This window comes from Fonsecaea monophora, assembly GCF_001642475.1.
Source record: "Fonsecaea monophora strain CBS 269.37 chromosome Unknown Scaff61, whole genome shotgun sequence".
Taxonomy (NCBI): Eukaryota; Fungi; Ascomycota; class Eurotiomycetes; order Chaetothyriales; family Herpotrichiellaceae; genus Fonsecaea; species Fonsecaea monophora.
In genome coordinates this window covers 1-23,113 of record NW_019173992.1, presented here as the reverse complement: position 1 = coordinate 23,113, position 23,113 = coordinate 1, and the positions used below count along the sequence as shown (strand labels likewise).

The 23,113-nt window shown below is 52.9% G+C and overlaps 9 protein-coding genes across 9 annotated transcripts; 4 read left to right on the top strand and 5 right to left on the bottom strand.

The window, feature by feature from the left end:
* Positions 1-211: 211 nt before the first annotated feature.
* AYO21_07663 (4-aminobutyrate transaminase) lies at positions 212-1,549 on the bottom strand (the record flags this gene model as incomplete). The annotated part of the gene is made up of 1 exon (XM_022657617.1): positions 212-1,549. The coding sequence occupies one exon, from the start codon at positions 1,547-1,549 to the stop codon at positions 212-214; it is 1,338 nt and encodes a 445-aa protein (XP_022510025.1).
* Positions 1,550-2,109: 560 nt separating this feature from the next.
* AYO21_07662 (hypothetical protein) lies at positions 2,110-4,145 on the bottom strand (the record flags this gene model as incomplete). The annotated part of the gene is made up of 6 exons (XM_022657616.1): positions 2,110-2,662; positions 2,718-2,786; positions 2,838-3,069; positions 3,131-3,459; positions 3,517-3,802; positions 3,860-4,145. 6 exons carry the CDS (start codon positions 4,143-4,145, stop codon positions 2,110-2,112), a joined length of 1,755 nt encoding a protein of 584 aa, XP_022510024.1.
* A 1,337-nt stretch (positions 4,146-5,482) lies between these two features.
* Positions 5,483-6,234, top strand: AYO21_07661 (hypothetical protein; the record flags this gene model as incomplete). Its single annotated transcript, XM_022657615.1, has 2 exons — positions 5,483-5,861; positions 5,948-6,234. 2 exons carry the CDS (start codon positions 5,483-5,485, stop codon positions 6,232-6,234), a joined length of 666 nt encoding a protein of 221 aa, XP_022510023.1.
* Positions 6,235-6,540: 306 nt separating this feature from the next.
* Positions 6,541-7,068, bottom strand: AYO21_07660 (hypothetical protein; the record flags this gene model as incomplete). The annotated part of the gene is made up of 1 exon (XM_022657614.1): positions 6,541-7,068. One exon carries the CDS (start codon positions 7,066-7,068, stop codon positions 6,541-6,543), a length of 528 nt encoding a protein of 175 aa, XP_022510022.1.
* A 764-nt stretch (positions 7,069-7,832) lies between these two features.
* AYO21_07659 (hypothetical protein) lies at positions 7,833-8,984 on the top strand (the record flags this gene model as incomplete). The annotated part of the gene is made up of 1 exon (XM_022657613.1): positions 7,833-8,984. One exon carries the CDS (start codon positions 7,833-7,835, stop codon positions 8,982-8,984), a length of 1,152 nt encoding a protein of 383 aa, XP_022510021.1.
* Positions 8,985-9,034: 50 nt separating this feature from the next.
* On the bottom strand, positions 9,035-10,360 carry AYO21_07658 (hypothetical protein; the record flags this gene model as incomplete). The annotated part of the gene is made up of 1 exon (XM_022657612.1): positions 9,035-10,360. The coding sequence occupies one exon, from the start codon at positions 10,358-10,360 to the stop codon at positions 9,035-9,037; it is 1,326 nt and encodes a 441-aa protein (XP_022510020.1).
* Positions 10,361-10,976: 616 nt separating this feature from the next.
* AYO21_07657 (hypothetical protein) lies at positions 10,977-14,596 on the top strand (the record flags this gene model as incomplete). The annotated part of the gene is made up of 3 exons (XM_022657611.1): positions 10,977-12,786; positions 12,840-14,181; positions 14,227-14,596. 3 exons carry the CDS (start codon positions 10,977-10,979, stop codon positions 14,594-14,596), a joined length of 3,522 nt encoding a protein of 1,173 aa, XP_022510019.1.
* Positions 14,597-15,051: 455 nt separating this feature from the next.
* On the bottom strand, positions 15,052-17,157 carry AYO21_07656 (hypothetical protein; the record flags this gene model as incomplete). Its single annotated transcript, XM_022657610.1, has 2 exons — positions 15,052-16,740; positions 16,813-17,157. The coding sequence occupies 2 exons, from the start codon at positions 17,155-17,157 to the stop codon at positions 15,052-15,054; spliced, it is 2,034 nt and encodes a 677-aa protein (XP_022510018.1).
* A 1,896-nt stretch (positions 17,158-19,053) lies between these two features.
* AYO21_07655 (hypothetical protein) lies at positions 19,054-22,713 on the top strand (the record flags this gene model as incomplete). The annotated part of the gene is made up of 9 exons (XM_022657609.1): positions 19,054-19,316; positions 19,369-19,647; positions 19,700-19,861; positions 19,948-20,238; positions 20,289-20,563; positions 20,623-20,830; positions 20,913-21,192; positions 21,352-21,412; positions 21,923-22,713. 9 exons carry the CDS (start codon positions 19,054-19,056, stop codon positions 22,711-22,713), a joined length of 2,610 nt encoding a protein of 869 aa, XP_022510017.1.
* Between the last annotated feature and the right edge of the window lie 400 nt (positions 22,714-23,113).

Sequence of the window (23,113 nt, the reverse complement as noted above, 5' to 3'; positions counted from 1 at the left end):
TAGGTTTTTTCGAATTCTGCAAGGCTCTAATCTGCCCAAATGCTCCCCAGTACAATTGTCCGATATATTGCCGATAACCCTGCATGCCCTGTTTGCCTGTTCAATCATCCAGTCTTTCACCTGTCTTCGAGTAACAGGAGTTTGTTTTCAGCCCAACGCTACCTTAGACCCAATACATTTGCTTCAGTTCTCAGTCTGGCGGGAGAATTTACTATTCTGGAGCCTGACCCTTTGTCCCAGTCTCCCTCGGCTGTTCACCGGCGGCAACCTCCTCGATGGCTTCGCGGAGGATGCCCAGGCCCTTTGCCATGTCTTGCTCGGAAATGTTCAACGGGGGGATGAACCGCAGGGTATCGTAGATGGAGGTGGTGAGGATCAGCATGCCCTTGTCCATGCACCTGGCCTGGACTTTGGAGGCGAAGCCCTTGCCGGACACGAACTCGATCGCCTGCATCAGCCCGAGCCCGCGCACGTCGTGGATCATGTGGCCAAAGTCGGCCTTGGCTTGGCGCAGCATGTCGGCCATTTCCTTGCCGCGCACGTTGACATTCTCCAAAATCTTCTCCTCCTGGAACGCCTTGGCCACGGCGACCCCGGCCGCGCACGACACCGCGTTGCCCGCATATGTCCCGCCCATGGAGCCGGGCTTCTGCGTGTCCATCAGCTCCTTTCGTGACACGATCCCGGACAGCGGGAAGCCGTTTGCGATGCCCTTGGCCATGACCAAGATGTCGGGCCGGACGCCCCAGTGCTCGATAGCGAACATCTTGCCGGTCCGACCGAACCCGGATTGCACTTCATCTGTCACCAGGAGGATGTTGTTCTTGTCACAAATCTCCCGGACCCGGGCGAGGTATCCTGGCGGAGGGGGAACGTATCCGCCTTCTCCGAGAACGGGCTCGATGAAGATGGCTGCAGTATCTGATGGGGCAGATTCTCTCTTGAGAAGGAGCTCCAGCTGATTCACAGGATCCATGCAGCAGTTGTCGAAGCCATGTTTGCCGGTATGTTGAGCGATGGAACACTGCGCACAGTAAGGGAATGGCACTGAGAACACTCCTGGCATAAGCGGCCCATAGTTCTCGGAATAGATGGTCTTTGACCGCGTCATTGCCATGGTCCCGAAAGTGCGGCCGTGGTAAGAGCCCTGCATGACAATGATGTTCTGCTTCTTGGTGGCATGGCGAGCCAGCTTGACGGCCGCCTCGACGGCTTCCGAGCCCGAGTTCCAGAAAAAGAACGTGTCGAGGGATTTGTGCGGCATTAGCGGCAACAGCGACTCAATGAGCTCGAGATAGGGTTTTTGGAACGCAATATTGACCTGAGCATGGACGATTTTGGCGGCCTGAGCTTGAACGGCCTGGGTGACGGCGGGATGGCAATGGCCCAGATTGGCCACGCCAATCCCGCAAGTGAAGTCGAGCATCCTCTTCCCCGACGCCATGGTCACATAGCTCCCCGACCCGCTTTCGATGACTTCTGTGGAGAGACGTCCAATTCCTTTGGCCACATGGCGAATGCCAAACTCGGCGAGCTTGGGAGCGCTCATAGTGGTCGATGCTTGTGGGTCGAGGGGTCTCCGGATGCAGTGTTGGCTCCTCGAGTAGCAAATAAGAAGCCAACGCAGTGACCCAAGAAGACAGGGATAATCTCTAGGTAACCCGGCTGTCCAGATCTCGAGTATTAGAGGCTTGGAAACGGACAGGGAAAAAATGAAGCCGCTGGTGGTTGCAGTATTTTGGCCTGGATATTGATTACGTTTAACCTTTACGTCATTGGCCAGCAGCGGACAAGAGCGGGTAAGTGACGTTCGGGCTCTTTGATTTTCCGGCTCCGGGATACAAAATGTCAAACAAGCTTCGAGTTCCGTAGCACAAGCAATTGTGGGAGATAAGTCGTCAAAGCTAATAATCAAGTCGCCATACTCTACAACATACTACTACGGGACACTAGTATCTCAGTAGCTCGGGCCTCAGCTGTCTAGTTGTCGTACCCAGCTCAAAAAAGCCACGAGCTCTGCCTGTCCTCTAGCATTCTAACAGCCAGGGAGCTTAACAGCAACCCTCTCCACAGGAGCAGAGGTCTGAGCCCTGTATACACCCGCTCTGCTCATATCTTGATGTTCTCCTCTGGTTTTGTGTGCTCGACAGTTGCTTCAACCTTCTCGGTCATCAACTCTTTCACGCCCTTGAGGAACCAAACGCCGACCAGGGCAAGGACAACAAAGGGGATGATGCTGGCCCAGGCAAGTCTGTACGCGTGAGCATACGCCCAGTGGCTGGCATCGAGCGTCTTAGCCTGGATGGTCTCATTCATTCCTGGGACTGTGGACAGGCCAGTCCCGGCAGTCAGGGCTGTTATGAGGGCAGGCACAGATGACTCGGGTAACCCGGCTGCGACTGCGGCATTCCCGACCTTGGTGGGATAGGATTTAAGCTTGCCGTTGATGATGGCATCAAGAACTGCCGAGCCGAATGCTCCTCCGATAGCGCGGGCAGAGAAACCCAGACCAGTTGCAGTGGAGAGGAAGGCGTGAGGAGCGGTGAATTGAATCAATGCCACAATGAGGGTCAAAGGACCGGATTGCCCAAGGCCGGACAGAACGTTGAACCCAATTTGAGCATTGTTCATGCTAGGTGTGATAACGGCATAGCAGATGCAGCTGGTAGTCACAGTCCATTAGTGTGGTGTTTGGCGAATGACCTGCAAGCACTTACACAGCGAGGAATATAATGAAAGTCGCAATCAATGGAGACTTCAAATCCTTATACTTGGTAGCGTACAGCCTGCGTATCTCGTTAGCAGCTGCAACTACTAGAGAAGTGCCGCACACTCACGTTAGGGGGATGGACGCGAACAAAGTCACAAGATTGTAAGATAGCTGTCGGATGGAGATTTTCCATGCATTGGTCTGGAAACCGAGATTGAGCACGATTTGAGGTGTCACGCTGTTGACGGCGCTGTAGAAAATCCAACCCTCGACTGCAAAAGCAAATACTGAGAGGGCGAAATTTGGTGACCCCTTGAAGAAGACGTGGGCGACAATTCCATCGGTCCGGCCTTTCCATTCTGTATTCTAACGTTAGCGAGTGTGATAGCAAGAAGACGCCTGTTCTGCGGTGGTACAAACCATAAATACAGAAAATAGCCAAGAATCCGAGTCCAATGCCCAGAGGAGCAGCAACATGGACATCTGACCAGGCGTAGGCACCTCCTGCCCAGTCCAATGCTAGTAAAAGCAGTGTACAAGCCACGATGAACATGAATGATCCAATGGGGTCGATAGCCCAGATGTATTGTTTCAGTGACATCTTAGGGTAGTCGGAGCGTCGAGTGGGATGGTAGAAAAGGACGAGCCCGAGAAAGGTAGCGGCGTGGAAGGCGGCTTGCATCCAGAAGATGTCTCGCCAGCCTGATGGACTTTGGTTTGTGACACCGCCTGATCCCAGACCACCGATCCTGTAAAAGTTCGGTCAGCAAGTGGTGATACATCTTAATGAGTCGGGTGTAGCGTACAGTCCACCCACTGCACCTCCGAGAAAGGCGAAACCATTGGCGAGGGCTCTGTATTTGAGAGGCAGGACCTCGCTGGGAATGGCTTGGACAATGGCAATCGTGCTCAAAGTCACCCCAATGAGGATACCCCCTCCAATGAGCATGGACATTGAGGTTGCCTTGGCTGATATGACTGCACCCGCAAAGGCAATGAGTGGCGGGATTGATGCTAGCCATTTCCGATCCAGGACATCACTTAGACGACCGACGATGGGAGACAGCACGCTCTGCATGAGCAAAGGCCCCTCTGATTCTCAAAGTCAGCAAGCGGGAGCGGTAGTCAAAGCTATCCTCCGTCACTCACGAATGATCCAGCCTGCAATTGGTGCATCGCCCAAATCTCGAATGATGAAGGCAATCACAGACCCAGCAGCCACGACGACGAAAACTTGAGCCATAATGGCAAAACAGGTGACAAAAACGACGAGCCATGATCGCCAACTCAGGTTGACGTGCTCAGCCTCGTTGAGCTCTTGGATATGTTGCATGGGAGCCTCGAACTCTGCGGCCCGCTGTCTCTCAATCTCTTGAATTTGCGTGGCATTTTCGATGTTTTCGGTCGTCTGTGAGACGTCCTTCTCAGCCACCATCTTGTTGAGTTTGAGTATCCTCGGAACTAAAGGTGAAGAACGACAGAAAGGGAGGTAGGGAGCGATGTTGGTCAGGGGAACTTTTGTCTGGAAGCCTTCTCTAGGGAGTTATAGGCTGTCCACGGACCGGTACGTATCATGTTCGACTTCTTTTGTCCACGTTCTGGCCACCATTTTTGCCCCGGCAGTTGGTCTGGGGGCGTTCACCGGGCACACTCCGTTGACCTCCTCCACAAAAAGCAGCAAATTTCAGGCATGCGGTGGCTGAGGATGGGGCAGGATAGTCAATCTTGGGGTACAAGCTAACTGTCAATCGTCCGTCTAAGTTGTGATTATGCATACTTTGGGGGGTATTTTCCGGGACTGCATCTGACCCGCACGTGGCGATGATTCGGCGTACTTTGAGCGTACTTGTACGAGGAGGTGTTTGGCGGCACGCGGTGCAAGCAGTGGGTAAAAGCCAGGATCGTAATGGAGGTGGATGGTGGAATTGTGGCATCTTGCGGAGAAGCTGGAGCTGCTTGTGGGGTCCGATATGTCGACGATGTCCTGTTTTGACAAGTGTCAGTCGCCTGCGCACAGCTCGCCGGCTTTTTTGATACCCGAAGGATTTGGCCACAGCTCTGAGGCGTTCGGAGCTGCGCTGGTTCTCCGTGCTATGATTGAAGCACACTTCAGTGGTCGGAAGGGATCCCTTATCAGGGCATTCTTCAGGCGGTATGCATGACTAAGTCAATATGTCTGACAACACACCTGTCTTGCTGTTGCTCGTGAAATGGTGGATGGGTAGAGCTTCGAGATAGCGGACAGTATATGCGACGAGAGTGTGGTCGTAAGCCAGCTCTCTCTCTCCAACGCTACAAAGCTGCGCGACAACTCCAGACACTACAGTCACCATCAACACCTTCAATGAATGAAATCTACGCTTGCATTAATTTCTCTACACTGTCTAATGAAGGTCTAGAACGATCGCAACAGCGACGGTGAGAAAGACAGCACAACTGAATGCTTCACTTACGTGTCTTCACTATTCGCTTGACTTGCATGTCTTCGCTATTGACTTCACTGTCATGGATCCTTATGCACTCATGGTGATTTTCTTGCTCGACACAGTCAGAGGCAAGTGACGCATCTTCTCATGGTAATTGTCCTCAATTCACTCTGAAGACCCAACAATATCTAATGGACTCACAACATTCACTCGTTGATTGTTACATCCGCGAGTCTGTCACTACTACTGTGTTATAAATTCCTCTTCAATATTTTCTTTCTGTCTTTCTTTCTTTCTTTCTCGCTTGACAACTTCTTCGTGGCCTGGTTAGACAATTCACACCATCATGGATGCACCAGACCTCATACAGAAGGTCAAACCACAGGCACCAAGATCCAAACCAGGCTTCCCCCAGATGGGAGTTTTTCGCGCCACAGTCGCGTCAACAGTCGCGTCCACAGGGAGTCCTCTGGAGATGCGGGACGTTGAACATGGAAACAATGATACAAACCACCCTGTGCTCAATCCTGTGAATGTGCGAAAGAGACCAAACGCTTCAGCTGGAAAGGACGAATGGGAAGACGGCAGTGGCGCGGAAGGAGACAAGCATCAATTTGGAATTTCTAACAAGCCCCCGAACAAAGGGAGGGTCATCAACAAAACACCTCGATTCAACAAAATCTCCAAACCAACGGGTGAAGAAATCAAAGAGCTGTCTCAGTCAAGTATGTCTTTGATCCATATCCGCCAACGCCCTCCTTGGGTTTGATATTGTTCCCTACCGACTGCTACTGACACAAACCTATTCAAGGAAGCGCCGTAGATTGGCGAAACCGCAAAGAAGTCGAAGAAGCTTACAGAAAGAAAGTCTGCGCAATGATTGACGATGACATCCTGGACCAAGTCAACGCAGAAGGAGGCATCACCCCGATCGGAAGAATGTACAAGGCTGTCTGCTGGATGCTGGAGCGACAAAATGGTGACAATGCACATGTTACCAACGAGGCAGGTCAAGAGGACATCACAACCTTGAGGGCTGAAAATGAGGCAATGAGGAAGGCGATCGATAGAGCCATGCAACTGCTGGAGTCCGCATGAGCCAAGGATTCTGATATGTCGCGAAAGATCTTGTGGTTGACTCTGTGCTGGACCGGCTTTGTTACGGAAAGAGACTGTGCCAGCGCAGCGAGACTGCGCATTCGGGCCTCACGCCTCACACCCTGTGATCGAGGTTTAAGCTGTTGAACATGGTGATCCACAAGCTCCAGAACATTAGGTAGTAAGGACATGAGGTAGCAAGATACTGAAATGCGCTATTCTATCCTCCCATCCAGGTATAGAGTCTATGTCTCAAAAAGTACAACCGCGTTACCCCGACCACTGTGATTCTAGCCCTCGGCGCCTCTATAACTTGGCCTGCTTCGGGCTCGGGAAGACTGCTTTATCGTGCACACACGTAACACAGAGCTTGTTATTCACGTAGATCTTGCCCACAATGTTTGCCGTGTTCCTCCCAGCAGCTTGAACCTCACAGTCCACAATCGCCTTGCTGCCCATCGGGACTGGCCGCAAATAGCTCATGGTGATCGTCCTGCTGACATGTCCACCATCCAGGAACCCCGGGCGCGCGATCGTCAGGAGCGCCGTACTCGTCAGATTATCCAGCAGCGTCGCCGAGGCGCCACCGTGCAAGTTGCCAGATTTGTTGCACAACTCCGACCCGACATCCAGGCTCCATTTCACAAAGTTGGGTTGCGCATCGAGAAGTTCCAGGTTGGCGTTTCGAAGTGAGTGCGTGTCAAAACCGAAGTATTCTGGGTCGTCAAGGACTTCTTTTTCAAGACGAAGGACCCGGTCGCGGAGCGGTAGAGCGAGGAAGTCCTCGACCTGGAAGACTTTGATGTGGTGGCTTACTTTGCTGGCTTCTGACATGATGGCAAGTGGAAAACAAAATTACTGAAAAATTGGATGATGCTGTTTATTCCAATTGTCGTTGGTTGGCTGCTCAAATTTTCGGACAAAGTAATTGTATATCAATTTCGGTTCTGTATTTCTCGGACTTGGAGGTGGAATTCAAATCAGAGTGTTCAAAGCTGAAAGAGATAGTCCTTGGAGACTATCTATAAGGCTTCTATGAGGCAGTCAGCCGCAAAAGAAATGGACGTCAGCGAGGATGTTGGTCACGGTTGGGTGTAGAAAATGGGAATTTGATGAGATCGTCCTCAGTTGCCGAGGCACGCGAGGTTCACTCCTTTTAGCTTCAGCACGTGGTGATAACGATAAAGGGAGGTAAGCCGCCAATTCGAGCATCGCCATCGCAGTCAGCCTCCCTTCTGTTCCCCCCGCTCTAATTAACGAGTTAAACAGCCATTGGCCTAAGGGGATGCATGATTACAGTGCTAACTGGTCCATCCCCAAAACGTTTGATCGCCAACCGACTGACTATCACGGCAATGTGTGAAGATGTTAGACGCGCGCTTTGGACCCCGGACGTATGCAACCTAAGGATAGTGAGCCTGATGCGCATTCCAGTCCCCATCACGGACAACACGAGTATTAAAGCCAACGTTGCCTGTCCTTCATCTCCACTCGGTGGGATCCATCTCGTTTCAGCTTCTCAGCCGATCATTGACGCTTCTGTAGACCCCTCGTCTTGAATATGGTGTTATTGGAATGGTGGTACCATTGTCAAGACGATGGACGAGGACGAAAATGTCGATAACGCTACCTCTGCCGAGAACAACAAACAATCCAGACGGGAGCGGCTAAAGGGAGCCCTCTCCCGCACCAAGAGCAAGTTCAAGAAGCACACAAGTGACACAAATGAAGAGAGGGATCTTCCGGATGACGTGAACGAGTTTTTGGCTGCAGGCAGGACATCTCTCTCGAGCGGACCACGGCCAGGAGATAGTCTTCAGCATCCTCAACGCACCCCTGCCACCTCGAACCTTGACCAGAGCTCGCCGGTTTCTACCAGACCATCGACGTCTGAATCATTCGCGAATCCCTCCGCCCCCCAACGCTCACCGAAGAAGGTCTCTGTCCCAAGAATAGACGTCACAAATTCTCAACGCTGGCCTCGGGCTCAACCCATTGGAACTACCGAACAGGATATCAACGACTTCCTGCGTCCTGAATACCAAGGGCGCAGTCAATCAGTCAGCTCCTTCTCCAATAAACCGAAGCGCAAGGGACGTGGTAGAGGACTCAGCGTCTCCTTCATCGAAGCCCCCCCTGTCATTATTGGCGAGGGCGGGGATGATGCGCCTACACCTCCAGTTGAGATCTCAAAGGCCAGACAACGAGCCCGATCTGCCTCGCCGATGCCCAACCGCGGGCAATCTCAGTCGCGTGACCACTCGGGAAGTCCTATGAACGGCGCCTACGATCTACGAAATGCACCCCTCCCTCATCCACCACGTCAGGGTGGTCAACCCCCAGATATCTTGCGGCCTAGGATGCTACAAAGAGTACAGACAGGGAACTTCTCGGGCAGCAGAGGGGCATCTGCGTTGGATAAAGAGTTTGAAATGACACTTCGTCTGGGGTCAAATGCAGTCAACTCTCCGGTCAGCCCGGGAGAATCACCTAATACTCCGGAGCTCCATGCTCCGAAACCAGTACGGGTGATCCACCCGCCACCACCAGTGCTGGAAGAACCCATACAGTCACATCTCGTCAAGAAGGAGATTCAGAGTACAGATCTGCGCAAACAGTTCAGAGAAGGGGATGCCTTACGTATGCATCTCGATACGGAAACGCCAGATGTCGTCGACAGCATCGCTGGTGATGGGGCAGTTAGGGGTGGGATCCAGCCTGATGAGCAAAGGCCTTCCAAATGGATTTGAAAACGATCTCTGTTGGCTTCTAAAGTGCTCTACGTCTATGAAATGAAGATCTAGCTAGATGTCCCGTTGACTGCGGTCAGCGCCTTGAAACCCTGGATCAGGTCATCGAGCAGGTCCTTTTCGTCTTCAATGCCAATGCTGACCCTCAGGAGATCCTTTTCCACTGTTGAATCGGTCATTGTCCTCCATTCAATCAAGCTCTCGATCCCACCTAAACTGGTCGCGTGATGGAAGAGATGGAGCTTGCTAGGCAATGCCCTCGCGAACTCCTGCGATTTCAAAACGATAGAAAATACCGGGCCATAGCCGTTGGGCATTTGTTTCTTCAGCCAAGTCTTGTAATCCTTGGTTTGCAGACTCGCATGATCCACCTTTTTAACGACGGACTTGATGATCTCCGCGTCAGAGAGAGACAGGCCTGTGCCGACAGTGTGACCCGTCAGCGCGCCGTCAAGGGCATCAACTATCCTTCTCGCCGATTCACTCTGCTTCATGACTCGGAGTTCCAGGGTTCGAATACTCCTCACACCAAGCCAACCTTCCAAACCGCCCATCACGGAGCCCAGATACACCCGATCCTGCAACATCTTGGGTATCCACTCCTTCTGTTTCACAGCCAAGACGCCACACAGTAAATCGGAGTGGCCACCAAAGTACTTTGTACCTGAATGCATGACGATATCCGCACCGTGCTTGAAGGGATCCTGTAGGGGCGGCGGCGCAAACGTGGAGTCTACGCTGAGGTATGCACCTCGTGAATGCGCAATGTCCGCGTAATGTTGTATATCAAAGGCCAACCCTGTCGGATTGACCGGTGTTTCCAGATGCAAAAGGTCCCCCTCTTGCAAATCTTCCGGTTTGCAGTCCAGCGGCAGGAGCTGCAGTCCAGAAAGCCTTTGGTGGAGTCTCAACACCCCATGGCATCCATGGTATCCTGCACCAATAGCCACTCTCTTTGGGTTCAGAAACGTGATCAGTGCATTGAATGCAGCGAGCCCAGAAGAATATGTCAAGCAAGGGTTCTTCAGCAGCACACCTAGGATCGTCTCCAAGCGTGATGTACTGGGTGTCGTATGGCGGGAGTAGTTATGTTCCGTGGGCTCAAAGATAGGTTCCGATCTTTCATGATATGGGCGCAGTTGCGCAGGGTCGTTGTCATAACGAAAGGTCGTGGAGACGTGAATAGGAGGGGCGACATCGTGGACCACGTTGAGAGGGTCGTCGGCATGGATGGCAAGGGTGGAAGGAGAGAGCGACGTCAAGTCAAAATGTTCACATAGATCTTCAACTGCTGGTGACTCGGCGGGGCGCGCGGGTTGAGGGTTTTCGGAAGAAGTGTCCCCATCAAGAGGCAAGGTCCCGTTGGTTGTGACCATGTCTAGGGGATGCGTATGAGATGTTATGACCTGACTCTAGGGGGATCTTTCAAATAACAGTGTTCAGTGAAAATGAATCTTCAAAATCGGCGCCCTCCCAATGACATGGACAAATTATGGGTGGATTAGTTACGATAGCTGCGGGGAAGCCCGTATCCCACCAGCTCACTCCCACTAACCCTGCATGCCCTGGTGGCCTTGGCCATTGAGCTCCTGCTAGCCCCTTGCTTGAAGTGATTGAACTGGATACAAGAAAGTTCGTCCTACTGTGAGAAGGTGGTACGGTAAGCCATATTATGTTCTAACATGGCTGGCAGTGATCGCCAGGAACGAAGGATATTTAAAGGAAGCCTTCCCTAATCATCACATGCGGCGCTGGGCAGGTCCAAATAGTTGCTGGTTAGTCACCCACCTGAGTTCCCCCCTCCATCCTTTGTGTTACACAACATGCTCCCATGAACAAGCTTGTCAAATGCTCTCAAAAGGCCTGTGCCAATCAAGCATGATCACGAGGCACACCAATTTGCCAGTAGTGCTAAGCTTGTGTCCCTAAATACCTCGTGTCTCTGTTGGCTCGACACAGGACTTCATATCTTCCCAAAGTATCGCCCCAACGATGGAGGTATTCATTGCGAACCTTGACTCAAGGTTCACCAGAGACAAGTTGAGAGAGTCCCTGACTCCAATCCTCTCCGAATTTCAAATCTATGTCTTCGAAGTCCGGAAAGCGATTGGGAAGACATTCGCGACTCTCACCATTCCAGATGCTCTCAAAGCACGGAGCCTTTTGTCCAAAGCACGTGCTTACCCAAATCTCCTCTTATCTCCATCTGGGCGACCTGCATTGTTCGATGTGAGTCGTAGACGGGCGGATCCTCACTGGCTGCGTGTGCTGCACAAGGAAGAGAAGGACCGTCAGAGCCTCCAAGCATGGCAGAAGTCTTCGAAGCTGGCCCCAGAAGCCCTAGAAGGCGAAAAAGACAGGGATCTGAAAATTACGACACTGCGCTGCGGCCGATGGGAGGCAGCGACTGGAAAGACTACATTCGTGCCTTATTTCGAGGTCCATACAGACGGCAAGCTGACAAGGGATACACGAGCACTGGTGGTACAAGTTACCGCCACACCTTCCAAGCGCCACGATCTAGTTATGGACCTGTACTCCATCCTCGCTCTGGCTGTATCACCGGGGAAATCCTACAGTACTTTGACCATCACGCTGGAAACTGCCCCAAAAATCTACGAGCATGACGCCCCTGCAGCGACTCCCGACCTATCTGAGTTGTTTGAAGGTTTACTCCTACACTCGCAACCTCCCAGGAGGTTTCGTGAGTGCACGTTACCAGGCTCTGATTCTGGCGTCGTCGGCAGCTGCCTGACATACAGCATGGTCGTGTTAACAGGAGCTGCTAACCTGCAACGCCGCGTCAAGGCAATGACTTACCATCGTTTTCCTATCACAAATCTGCCAGCCACTTCTCCCCCTTTCCGACAAGCCAGCTTCTCAAGACAATTGTCCAGTCTGAATTCACATGTTGCGGCACTAAATTGCTCTTTCGCATGGAGGTTTCAAATACATGGATTGTGGGCCAACGGCGTCCTCTCTCCAGCAGACGTCCAGTCCCTCCTGCCCGCGATGAGTGACTTGGTAGCTCGGTCAGGCGAACAGACAATGATTTCGGTTGTGCGACGACTTAATCTACAACTCTTTCATAATGATGCCACCAATGACCAGAAAAACAGCGCTGTGAACATTGCGTTAAACAGTCTTCAACAGGACGCGAATCCTTTCCTTGATTGCGATACCGCGCAGAGTTCCTCGCAAGACTTGGTGTCGACTCACCGCGTCACTGTTACCCCTACTGGCATATACCTGTATGGTCCAGAGCTCATCACGTCGAACCGTGTCTTGCGACAATACCGCACACATTCTGACTGCTTTCTCCGGGTTCTATTTTCCGAGGAGGATGGATCACGCATCGAGTTTGATAGGGACACTTCCAATGAACGAGTCCTGCAGGGCCGTTTCAAGTCAATTCTTCGTAATGGCTTGGACATTGCCAACGAACACTTTGACTTCCTCGGTTTCTCGCACTCGTCCTTGCGGTCACAAACATGTTGGTTCATGCGACCTTTTGTCCATGATGGCTCTTTGCTATTTGCAAAAGACCTCATCAGCAAGCTTGGAGACTTCAGTGTGATCAGGTGTCCGGCCAAATGTGCGGCACGAATTGGTCAGGCATTCTCTGAGACCAAATCGGCTATACGGGTGCATCCGAACATCGTCCGAGTGGACCCTGACGTCAAGTATGGACGATATTTGTTCACGGATGGTTGTGGTACAGTTTCAAGGACCACCTGGAAACGGCTGAGGGGAAATGTGCTGGCCGGCGATCAACCTACTTCCTACCAGATTAGGTACAAGGGTGAGTTAAGGTGAGCCAAAGTGGTTCAAGGGCCTTTGCTAACTGCTTGTCAGGTGCCAAAGGAATGCTTACAGTCGACACGCGCCTGGAGGGAGACCAGATACATCTACGAGAATCAATGGTCAAGTTCACAGGTAGCCCATCCGACGAGATTGAAATCTGCGGCTCTAATCTTCGGCCACTCCCTTTCAAGCTGAACCGCCAAATAATCAAAATCCTGGAGGACCTTGGGGTTCCTGACTCGGCTTTTGAAAGGCTGCAAGAACAGGCTATGCAGCGACTACGTCTCAGCGCCTCCTCCAGATCTGTTGCTCTTGCCTTTATCAACGAACACCTCTCCGATGGTAATAGCGGGTTGCCCACGCTTCTCAAATATCTAGATTGCATTGGCGTTGATGCCACGGGAGACAGCTTTTTGAGGGATATCCTGGGAGCACTATTACAAGTCCAGCTCCGAGAGATCAAATATCGGAGTCGCATCCTGGTCCCAGAAGCTCTCACGCTCTACGGGATCAGCGACGAAACTGGTTGGCTTGAGGAAGGCGAGGTCTTTGTGACCTTTTTGGATAAGAAGACCGGAAGCCATTCCTGCTTGAGTGGACGTGTGGCTGTCACGCGGTCACCTGCTCTACATCCTGGCGATGTGCAACTTGTTCAAGCCGTGGCACCACCTGACGAGTCTCCACTCTGGAACCTCCACAACAGCATTGTCTTCAGCCAGCGGGGTACTCGCGACCTACCCAGTATGCTGAGTGGCGGCGACCTAGATGGTGATCTCTTCAACGTCATCTACGACGATGAGCTCTTGCCCCAGAAGACTGTCATTCCCGCTGCATATCTGCCAGTGGTGCCTATGAACATTGGCCGGGCAGTCACTGCCGACGACATGGCCGGGTTCTTTGTTGACTTTATGCAAAATGACCAACTTGGGAGGATCGCCAGTCTCCACCAAGTCTTCGCTGACCTTGACGGCACCCTCTCAGACAAGTGCCTCCTGCTCGCCGAGTTACATTCCAACGCCGTGGACTTTTCCAAGAGTGGCGTCCCTGTGGACACCAAGCGGATCCCGCGAGGCCCCGAGTATAGACCTGACTTTATGGCTCCAAGTGCAAGTATCAAGGTCGAGCAAGGGATCAAAAGACCCGAAGAAGAGACACCTATGCCAGACGGCCGCCAGCGCTATCGCTACTACGAGTCGGATCGCATTTTGGGTCGTTTATATCGAGCCGTGAACGAGGATGCCTTCTTTGATGACCTCGAGGACGATACCTCCTCGCTATTCAGCAACCCTGCTACCGATGAAGTATTGAGAGATGTTTGCGACTGGGTGGAGAATCATCTCGGCTTCTCCCGTATTGAGACCTTTCTTGCTGCCGCGAGGGAAGTGAGAGACTAGTAAGTTTTGTATGGATGACGCTAGGCTAAGCTAACATGGGCGAGTTATGAATCGATGTTGACGGACATAATGTCTTCATATGCAGTTCGGCGCACGGAGCAACTGACCGAGAAAGAAGTGTTCATCGGCAAGATCTTAGGTCGCTCTGGAGCAGCAACCAAACGCCAACGGGAGCAATCCGATTACATGAAGTTGCAATTCAATCACGAACTTCGGCAAATCAAGTCACGAATGGAGGTCTTGACTATGGATGACGGTGATTCTGGGTTTGTTTGCCTCGCTGCTGCCTGTCTTGATCTGGCCGTGCATGAGACTGCAAATCGTAACATCAAGTTGCGCAGCTTTGGGTGGTTTGCCGCAGGCTTATGTGTGCCCGAAATCGTGAAAGAGACAGAAAGCGTCCTGAGTGCGTGACCGGCTTTCCGTCGATCTTTCAGGTGTGATGAATTGTGAAGGGCAATGAAATGATCTAGCGAAAGAATGATGTCTTAGTGTACGAAGAAGACTTCACCTAATCGAGTCTCAGTGGGCTTGACCTGGAAGACAGGATTTGGGAATCTTGTCAAGAGGCCAGATCTCGGTAACCCCTAGTGATAATGATAATGAATGCTTGCGAAGAACAGTCTGCGGGATCATTGTAATTGAACCGACAAGGATGCAGATCCAACCAGCAAATGGGGACGACTACTGGACAGGGCATCTGGTGACAAAATTACTCGATGGTCAGGAGTTCATATTATCCAAATCGCTCCTTGAGTGGACTTGCTTGTGAAGGACGAGATCAAGTTGTTACTTATCGAGGACATTGTTTCTCTACGATGAACAACGTGGGATATACCGAGTACACTAAAGACCGCGGTTCCCCTTGTCTACGAAGCCTTGCTGGAGACCCGATCCTCCTTGATCATGGCCGCGCCCTTCTCTCCAATCGCGTAGACGGTCGCCATGGGGAACGCGCTCGGCTGCATAGGCAGCACGCTGGCGTCGACGACTCGCAGTCCCCGCACGGGACCTTTGACCCGTAGCCGGTCGTCGACGACTTTGCCCAGCGCGCACGTCCCCAGCGGGTGGTTGATCAGCGTCACGGCCTCGCGCACAATGTCCCGCGCCACGGAGGGGTTCTGCACATCGACCCCCTCGGCAGGGTACACGCGGCGCTTGACGCGCGGGCGGAGGTGCGGCGAAGTGAACACGCGGTCGACGAGGGCGAGGCCCGCGGCGAGGACGTCGACATCGGCCGGGTGCGAGAGGAGGCCATAGTCGATCCGCGGTGGGGCGAACGGGTCTGCGGACGTGATGTGCACGGAGCCCCTGGAGGCCGGGTACATGAGGACGGTTTGTAGGGAGATGCAAGGGTTTGTCGACGGTGGATTTGGGGATGATGAGAATGCCGCCGCCGGCGGCGGCGGACCGGGCATGAACTTGGACATGTCGGCGTTGCCGTTGCGAGTGTCGCAAAACGCCGCGATGAGGATGTACTGGATCGCCGAGGCGGTGGGCGAGGCGAGCCGCGACGCGAGGATTCTTGCCTGTCGGGAATCGATCTCTGGCGCGGGCAATGACGGTGACGAGGACGAAATGGGTGGGAGAGAGGCCAGCGACGACACGGTTCGTTCCAGCGTGCTCGCGCTCACCAGCCCCGCGTACGACGTGAAGCCGTTCAGCCCGGGGCTGTTGGCCAGGAGACCCTCGCGCGACGTGGCGTACAGCGCCTGCTGCGCGGGCAGGAACGTCGGGTCCGTGTAGATGCTGTCAAGACTGGTTTCCCCGTCGGCGAGCTCGTAGCTCACGTTGGTCATGATCTGCTCCTGCGCGTTGGCGCCCACGTGCGGATTCTCGACTTGTGGAGTCACGCCCGCCGCGCGCAAGATCGACGCGTCGCCGATCCCAGAGAGCTCTAGGAGTTGCGGTGTCTGGATCGCACCGGCACAGAGGATGACTTCGGCTTTGGCGCGGACGGTATGTAAGGGGGTGTGACGGCCCGCATGGGCGAATTCCACGCCTCGCGCGATCTTCGATGTGGGGTCGCCATTGTCTTGTTCTAAGATGACCTTGGTGGCTGTGGCTTCCGTCAGGATCTTCAGGTTGGTGCGTTGCAGGATTGGCGCAATGTACCCCGTCGCCGCGTAGCTGCGCGTGCCCTTGTTGACGCTGCGGTCGATGGCGTTCAAGCACCCAAACCAACCCTGGTGGTCACCCGAGTCCGAGTACGGCTCCTTGGCCAGTGGCAGACCCGACGTCTCCTGCAGGGCGGCAAGGACGGCATCTTCGGTCGAGGTCCGCGCGCTGGCACACGACGTGTGGATGGGGCCCTCGCTGCCGTGCACCGCCGTGTCGATCGGGTAGAACTCTGGCTCGGGCTTGGTCGCGGGGTCGTAGTGCTCGACCCGTCGATAATAGGGGTACATGTCATCCCACGACCACCCGGTGACGCCCAGCTCTTTCATCTCGTCCCAATCGCGTCGCGACGGGTACGTGTAGGCCATGAAGTTGATGGCGCTGGAGCCTCCGAGGACTTTGCCGCGTGTGACATGGTAGGATCTGTTGTTGTTGGCGGTCTGCACGTTCACGGAGGATTAGTTTAGTTCGTCGACTTCTTCAACCCCTTTATGTTCAGAGACAATACATACCTGAGGCACCGTCGTAAAGTCCCACGCGTACGTTGGATTTCTTAGAAGGAACGCCAGCGTCCCCGGCGTCTCGACCAGGGGATCTCCCAGACGGTTCTGGCCGGCTTCAAGGACGCCCACGCGGACGTTGGGGTCCTCGCTCAGCCGCGCTGCCACCACTGCACCGGCAGTCCCGCCGCCCACGATGACATAGTCAAAGTCGTTGGTAAGGAAGTCCTCGAGGGAGCAAAAGACTCCCGTCCCCGGCCCCGCGTTTGTAGATGTTTGTTGGGTTTGTTCGGATCTCATTGTCATCAGCGGTCTACCAACTAGAGCTTCCTCCAGGATGCTGGTGATGACATACATGCTCCAGGCCTGCGAGCAAGTGTGCAGTTTTATATCCTTCCGTTATTCAAGGCATCTCACGAGGTGGGTAGTGCGCGCAGTGGAGTCGGCAAGGCTCAGTCACAGCTGGTTTCAGCATGGTTCGTGGTGTAGCATCGACCATGTCATAGGTACCACAGGCAGGTAAGCAGTGTGCCTCAGGGTAAACGTTAAGGGGTAAGGTAAGCAAGCCTTGGGTCTGGTCCAGAGACGCTGGTGAAGAGGCACAAATGGATGCTGTGGTTGCGAATTTGGACCCACGGACCCGCGATGAGGCTGTCCGTCGGGGAACTTTTGACAATCTGATGCGTTTTTGCCATCTCATCAGGCGTGACAAAGACAGGAGCACCAGTATCGGTGCCAGCTGGGTGCCAGTAAACCAGATCGTGCTGACTACCAAGAAAAGACAGTCTGTGCGGGTCTGGTTTGACTTTTTATTCATTGTGGGCCCCGACTACTTGGAAGGAGGATTTGCAGGTCAAACGACCATGTCTCGATACGTGGACAAGTGAATTTGTCAATGCAATTTTGACAAGGCTCAGGTTCCATTATTGGGCTACTCGTGGCAGTAAATAACAGTCCTCAACGACTTCGTTAGTCAGCCCCTTCACAACTCTGTCTGCGAGGTACTTACTTAGCCACTCGTTATATCCTCACTCAGCCCCCAAACCTACTGTAGTCCCACCCACCCCTAAGCAAAGTGCTTCCACGGACCGCACAAGCTGTGTCAGGGACTAAGGAACGAGTATGTATGCAGACTTGAAAGGCATGTAGGAGCATTAAAGTACTCGGTACTCGGTATATACCCGTCGACGGTACTTGGGAAAAAAGCGACCAAGTTGCTTCCCCGTATTGGGTTCATCCACCTTCCTCTTTGGACATCTACCTAGGCCCTGCAGGACATATTACTGGCTCCACAACTCATATTATATTATTATGCCACTACTACCGAGAACTACTCCTTACTTGCCTTACTCGTCCCTAGGCGAATCACGATTCCATTTTCCCATTCACCCATCAATCCTTCCACCTACCAAACCACCTCTCCGCCGCTCGTCCTTGTACTTACCTGCACACGTACATACGAGTACCCACTCGAAGGAGTATATGGCGGTCCATTTCCGCAGATATTACATATACATGACAAAAACATCGCATTACTCAGCTTGGACTTGTTCATTACACAAGCGCAAACAAGACTCCCGTTATGTATATGCCGTACTGGTCGTGAACCCATTTGTTCGCGACTCCTTGGACCCTGTCAGGTCAGCAAGCCTTTCCGGCAGTCCATATATCCCACACATATACTCGGTACACTCCCAGCTGTGGTTTACTTATGCACGTGACGGAGCATTACGAAAGCCACGACAGAATGCGGAGGATTGTGCTCGAGCAAACGTCCGACAAAGACTCCAACTTCTTGGGCTTAAATCTTGAGGTTTACACTCATGGAGAGACGCCTCGGCTGGATCTGCTTGTCAATCGTGGGGGATGGTCGGCTGGAACTGCCACTCCAACCCGCTCGAAGTTTAGCGAGAAACCCTCTAGTGGTTTCTCGTATCCTGACCTCTCAGCTTCTCAAGCAAGGGGTCGCTTCCCTATCACAGCGGTCTCATGACTGCTTCCCATCAACGATGTGAAAGCCTCTACGACGGAGATGTGAATTCCGTTATTCCACCAGGACCCCATAACACTCTATCCTGAGGCTAGGCACTCTTATTTTTCACGGAGATGATGATAACGGAGGCTTATATTCCGATCTATGGATTCCCACCATGTTAAATTTGTGACAACACATGCCTCTGCTTGAGGTTTGATATTCCCAAAATCGGGAATCAAGTTTAACAGAGACTTCGACAGCGCTTTACCAGTCACACCATGGCAATCGAGGCGGCAACGAACGGCGTCCACGACACGTCAAAAAATGGCGTCGTCAATGGCACAAAATCTACCTACCAGTATTCGTCTCATTACATGTGGAAACCGCGGCCGATTAGAATCATTGTCGTTGGCTGTGGTGTATCGGGAATTGCGGCCGTCAAGATCTTCAAGGAGAGATTCCCGGGAAAGCCAGTTGAGCTGGTCATTTACGAGAAGAATGCAGGAGTTGCGGGAACGTGGTTTGAGAATCGCTATCCAGGGTATGTTCTTCCATGTCACAAGCCAACTCTCCGGCCGCTGACATCTATGGAGCTGTTCGTGCGACGTACCTTCGCATGCCTATTCGTTTTCTTGGGAGGGAAACCCGTACTGGTCTCGCGCGTATGTGGACTGGAAGGAGCTGCTAGAGTACTTCACCGGTAGAGCCAAGGCATATGGGGTGTATGACTTTGTGCATCTCGAGCATCGAGTCTCAAAGGCCGTGTGGAATGACTCCACTGGACAATGGGAGGTAGAGATCGACAACTTGAAGACAGGGGAGAAGATTGTGGACAAAGGGGAAGTTCTAGTCAATGCGACCGGGTTTCTAAAGTAGGTGAGAGCTTCAATTTCCCCCAGGGCTACGGAATTAACACCCTCTCAGCAACTGGAAGTGGCCTGACATTCCTGGTCTGCAATCTTTCAAAGGTGTTCTCGCCCACTCGGCACACTACGATACATCTCTCAAGCTGGACGATAGAGTCGTCGGCGTCATAGGCTCTGGATCCTCAGCCATTCAGATCGTGCCTCAAGCCCAGCGAGGTCAGTATGTGGCATCGTATCATGTCCTAGTATGTAATGGCTGACCAAGGTGCCTATCACAGTGGCAAAACATTTGTTTTCGTTCCACAGGTCCCCTACATGGATTACTCCCGAACTCGTTGCTGAGCTCGCCCCACAAGGAAGAGAAACAGTCTTCACCAAAGAGCAGCAGGAGGCATGGGCAAGTGATCCTGATGGATTTCTCCGACATCGAAAAAGAGCCGAGAGCACCATGAATCACTTTTTCGACATCCAGGTCAAGAACTCGTCTTTACAGAAGCAAGCGGCGGAGGAAACGAGGAGGCAGATGATAGACCAGTTGAGCAAGAAAAAAGAACTTATTCCCAAGCTCGTGCCCGAGTTCGCGTTGGGGTGCCGCCGGTGAGCATACTCCGTTCCTCGAAATCCACAAAGACTAACGCGATGTATAGGATCACTCCCGGACACGGCTACCTTGAGGCATTGTGCTCAGACAATGTCACGGTCCAGACCGAGGAAATTCGAGAAGTCGTCCCGGACGGCCTCATCCTCGACGATGGCACGCACATCAAGTTGGACGTTCTCATCTGTGCCACTGGATTCAACACCTCGTTCTGCCCGCCATTCACTTTGGTAGGCGAGGGCGGCCAAGTGATAAATGAAATCTGGAAAGACGAGCCTCGCTCATATCTAGGATTTGGCGCTGCAGGATTTCCTAATTACTTTAGTTAGTCCGTTTCCAACACGACACATTGTCCAGCGATACTGACCGGGATAAAACTACAGTCACGAGCGGACCTAACTCCCCGACGGCCAATGGCGCCCTGATCCCGTGTTTCGAGTTTTGTTTGAGGTTTGCATACAATGCTGCTGAGAAGCTCATGACCGAGAACATCAAGTCCATCACTCCAAAGCAGGAGGCAGTGGACGACTTCCAAGAGCACAAAGATTCTGTCATGAAAGACCTTGTGTGGACTTCGTCGTGCCGATCATGGTTCGTTGTTTCTTTTCTATCCTATCCAGAACATGAAGGCAATGATAAAAAACGGGCCCTTCTAACTACCTTGTGGCTCTAGGTACAAGAATGGAACGATAGATGGTACGGTATGGGGCCCTTGGCCTGGTTCAGCCGTGCATTTCCTTGAACTCATCACCACCCCACGCTGGGAGGACTTCAACTTCAAGTATCGATCATCCAATCGCTTCGAGTTCCTAGGCCGCGGACGAACTGCTCGAGAACTCGAGGGCGGTGATCTCGCGTGGTACCTGGACCAGCCCGGCGCCTCGGATGCCGCGAGAAAAGAGATTGTGCACGTCAACGACCCAATAATGGCGTCGGATCCTGAGGAGTCCATAGTGGCCGGGGAAGAATAGTCTTGTACCAGGTCATCGTGATTGCGGTATAGTGACCAGTGTGATGCTGTTTGGTTGTGCATCAGATCTGCAATGCAATAGATGTCAGTGAACCAAATGGAGTATTAACAAAACTCTGCTACGAAGTTGATCTCTGCATAGGGAGCAGACGGTCTCTATGCAGTATACGACAGTGACAACCATCGTGTGGAAGATATCGCCGGTAGGCAGCTATGGGTATTGTGTCACCAAGGGTCGTGTTTCTGGGTTTGAAAACAAAACCTACTTTTGCGTCAGCCTCGGCAGCGCCAAAGACAAAATATCATAGGTCAGTAAAGCTAGGCATTTGTACGGCATTTCCGGCATGCATACTTCCGGCGCGAGAGACCTTTGAGCGTGGAGGGCCGGAAACTTTGATGATGCCGTGGTGGATTGAATCCAGGGCATGTGGTCCATGTACGTCTTGCTGTAAGCCCCTTAAAGTAGTTTGCACTTTTTGCCTCTGTCAATAGACAAATCATCCTCAATACCTTGAAGTGAGATCTCCAGGTGACAGAAACATCTTGTCTAGCCTTTCTCTCCCTCTAAGAAAAAACTTGATTGAGGATGGGTTCTTGCGCTAGGGGCCGAGGACCGTTCCAGGGAAAAGTTGCTATAGTCACAGGAGGATCAAGAGGTAGAGAGAGACACACACAAAGACATAAGCAACGACCCCACTGACAACGGTATCCAGGCATTGGGGCAGCTGTTGTGAGAAGTCTGGCAGCCCGAGGCGCGGACGTCTGTTTCAACTATACATCGGAGTCGTCCATCACCAAGAGCGAGACCCTGGTGGCCGAGATACAGGCAGAGTACGGCACGAGGGCTGTCTGCGTTCGAGCCGATCTTGGACAACCAGACGCTGGGGATAAAATCGTCGAAGCCGCCAGACGGTCTCTCACCCCGCCAGAGGGTGGTCGGTTCCAAATCGACATTGTCGTCAACAACGCGGGAGTCTGTCCGGCGGATCTCCTGCCGGATATCACCACAAAGAGCTTCTATGATTCCTATGCCATCAACGTACTTGGACCAATCCTCGTTATGCAGGCGGTTCTACCATACCTACCCCACGACCGATCTGGGCGGGTCATAAACATCTCTTCAATCTCGGCCACCATCGGCACACTCGGACACACCGTCTACGGAGGCACGAAAGCCGCACTCGACGCCATGACGAGAACGTGGTCGCGCGAACTGGCCGAGCGAGCGACTGTCAACGCCCTCAACGTGGGCCCCGTGCTGACCGACATGCAACCCATCCCGTACGTGGCGGAAAAGGTGGCCCTCATGAACACGATGACACCGTTGGGGCCCATCCGCGACACGGACACTGACGAGATGAAGGCCATTGCAAAGTCATTCAATGGTCGCGTGGCCTATGATTACGAGATTGGGGACGCTGTGGCTCTGCACTGTATGCCCGAGGCGCGATGGACGACAGGCATGATCATTGGCGTGAATGGTGGGTTTGACTTTATCCGGTGATCGCTATGGGTAGCGGCAGCAGCAGCAGCATCAGCAGTGCAGAGATAGATGCTCACAGTACCATTGTATATGGAGAAGCTGATATGGTACTTTGAGGAGGCGGAGAACTATTGTAGATCTGATCAGAAAGCCCATCTCAGCTGCAAACTCGGGGTACTTTGCTACGAGTGCTGCTACATGTATACCGAGTCTTGTGACAGCAAATCGCAATCATAGTCTGCCCTTCACATGACCTACAGAGGACGCGCAAGTTACTTTGGTAGTCGTGGTAGTCGATGAAACTTCCTTGGCCTAGACTCGCCAATGGGTGGCCAAGAAGCACAGGCTCGCTTAGGTGTTCCCCGGATTTGGCCCAAAGCTCGACATGCTCCCCCCCCCCCCCCCCCCCACCTTTTCCCGC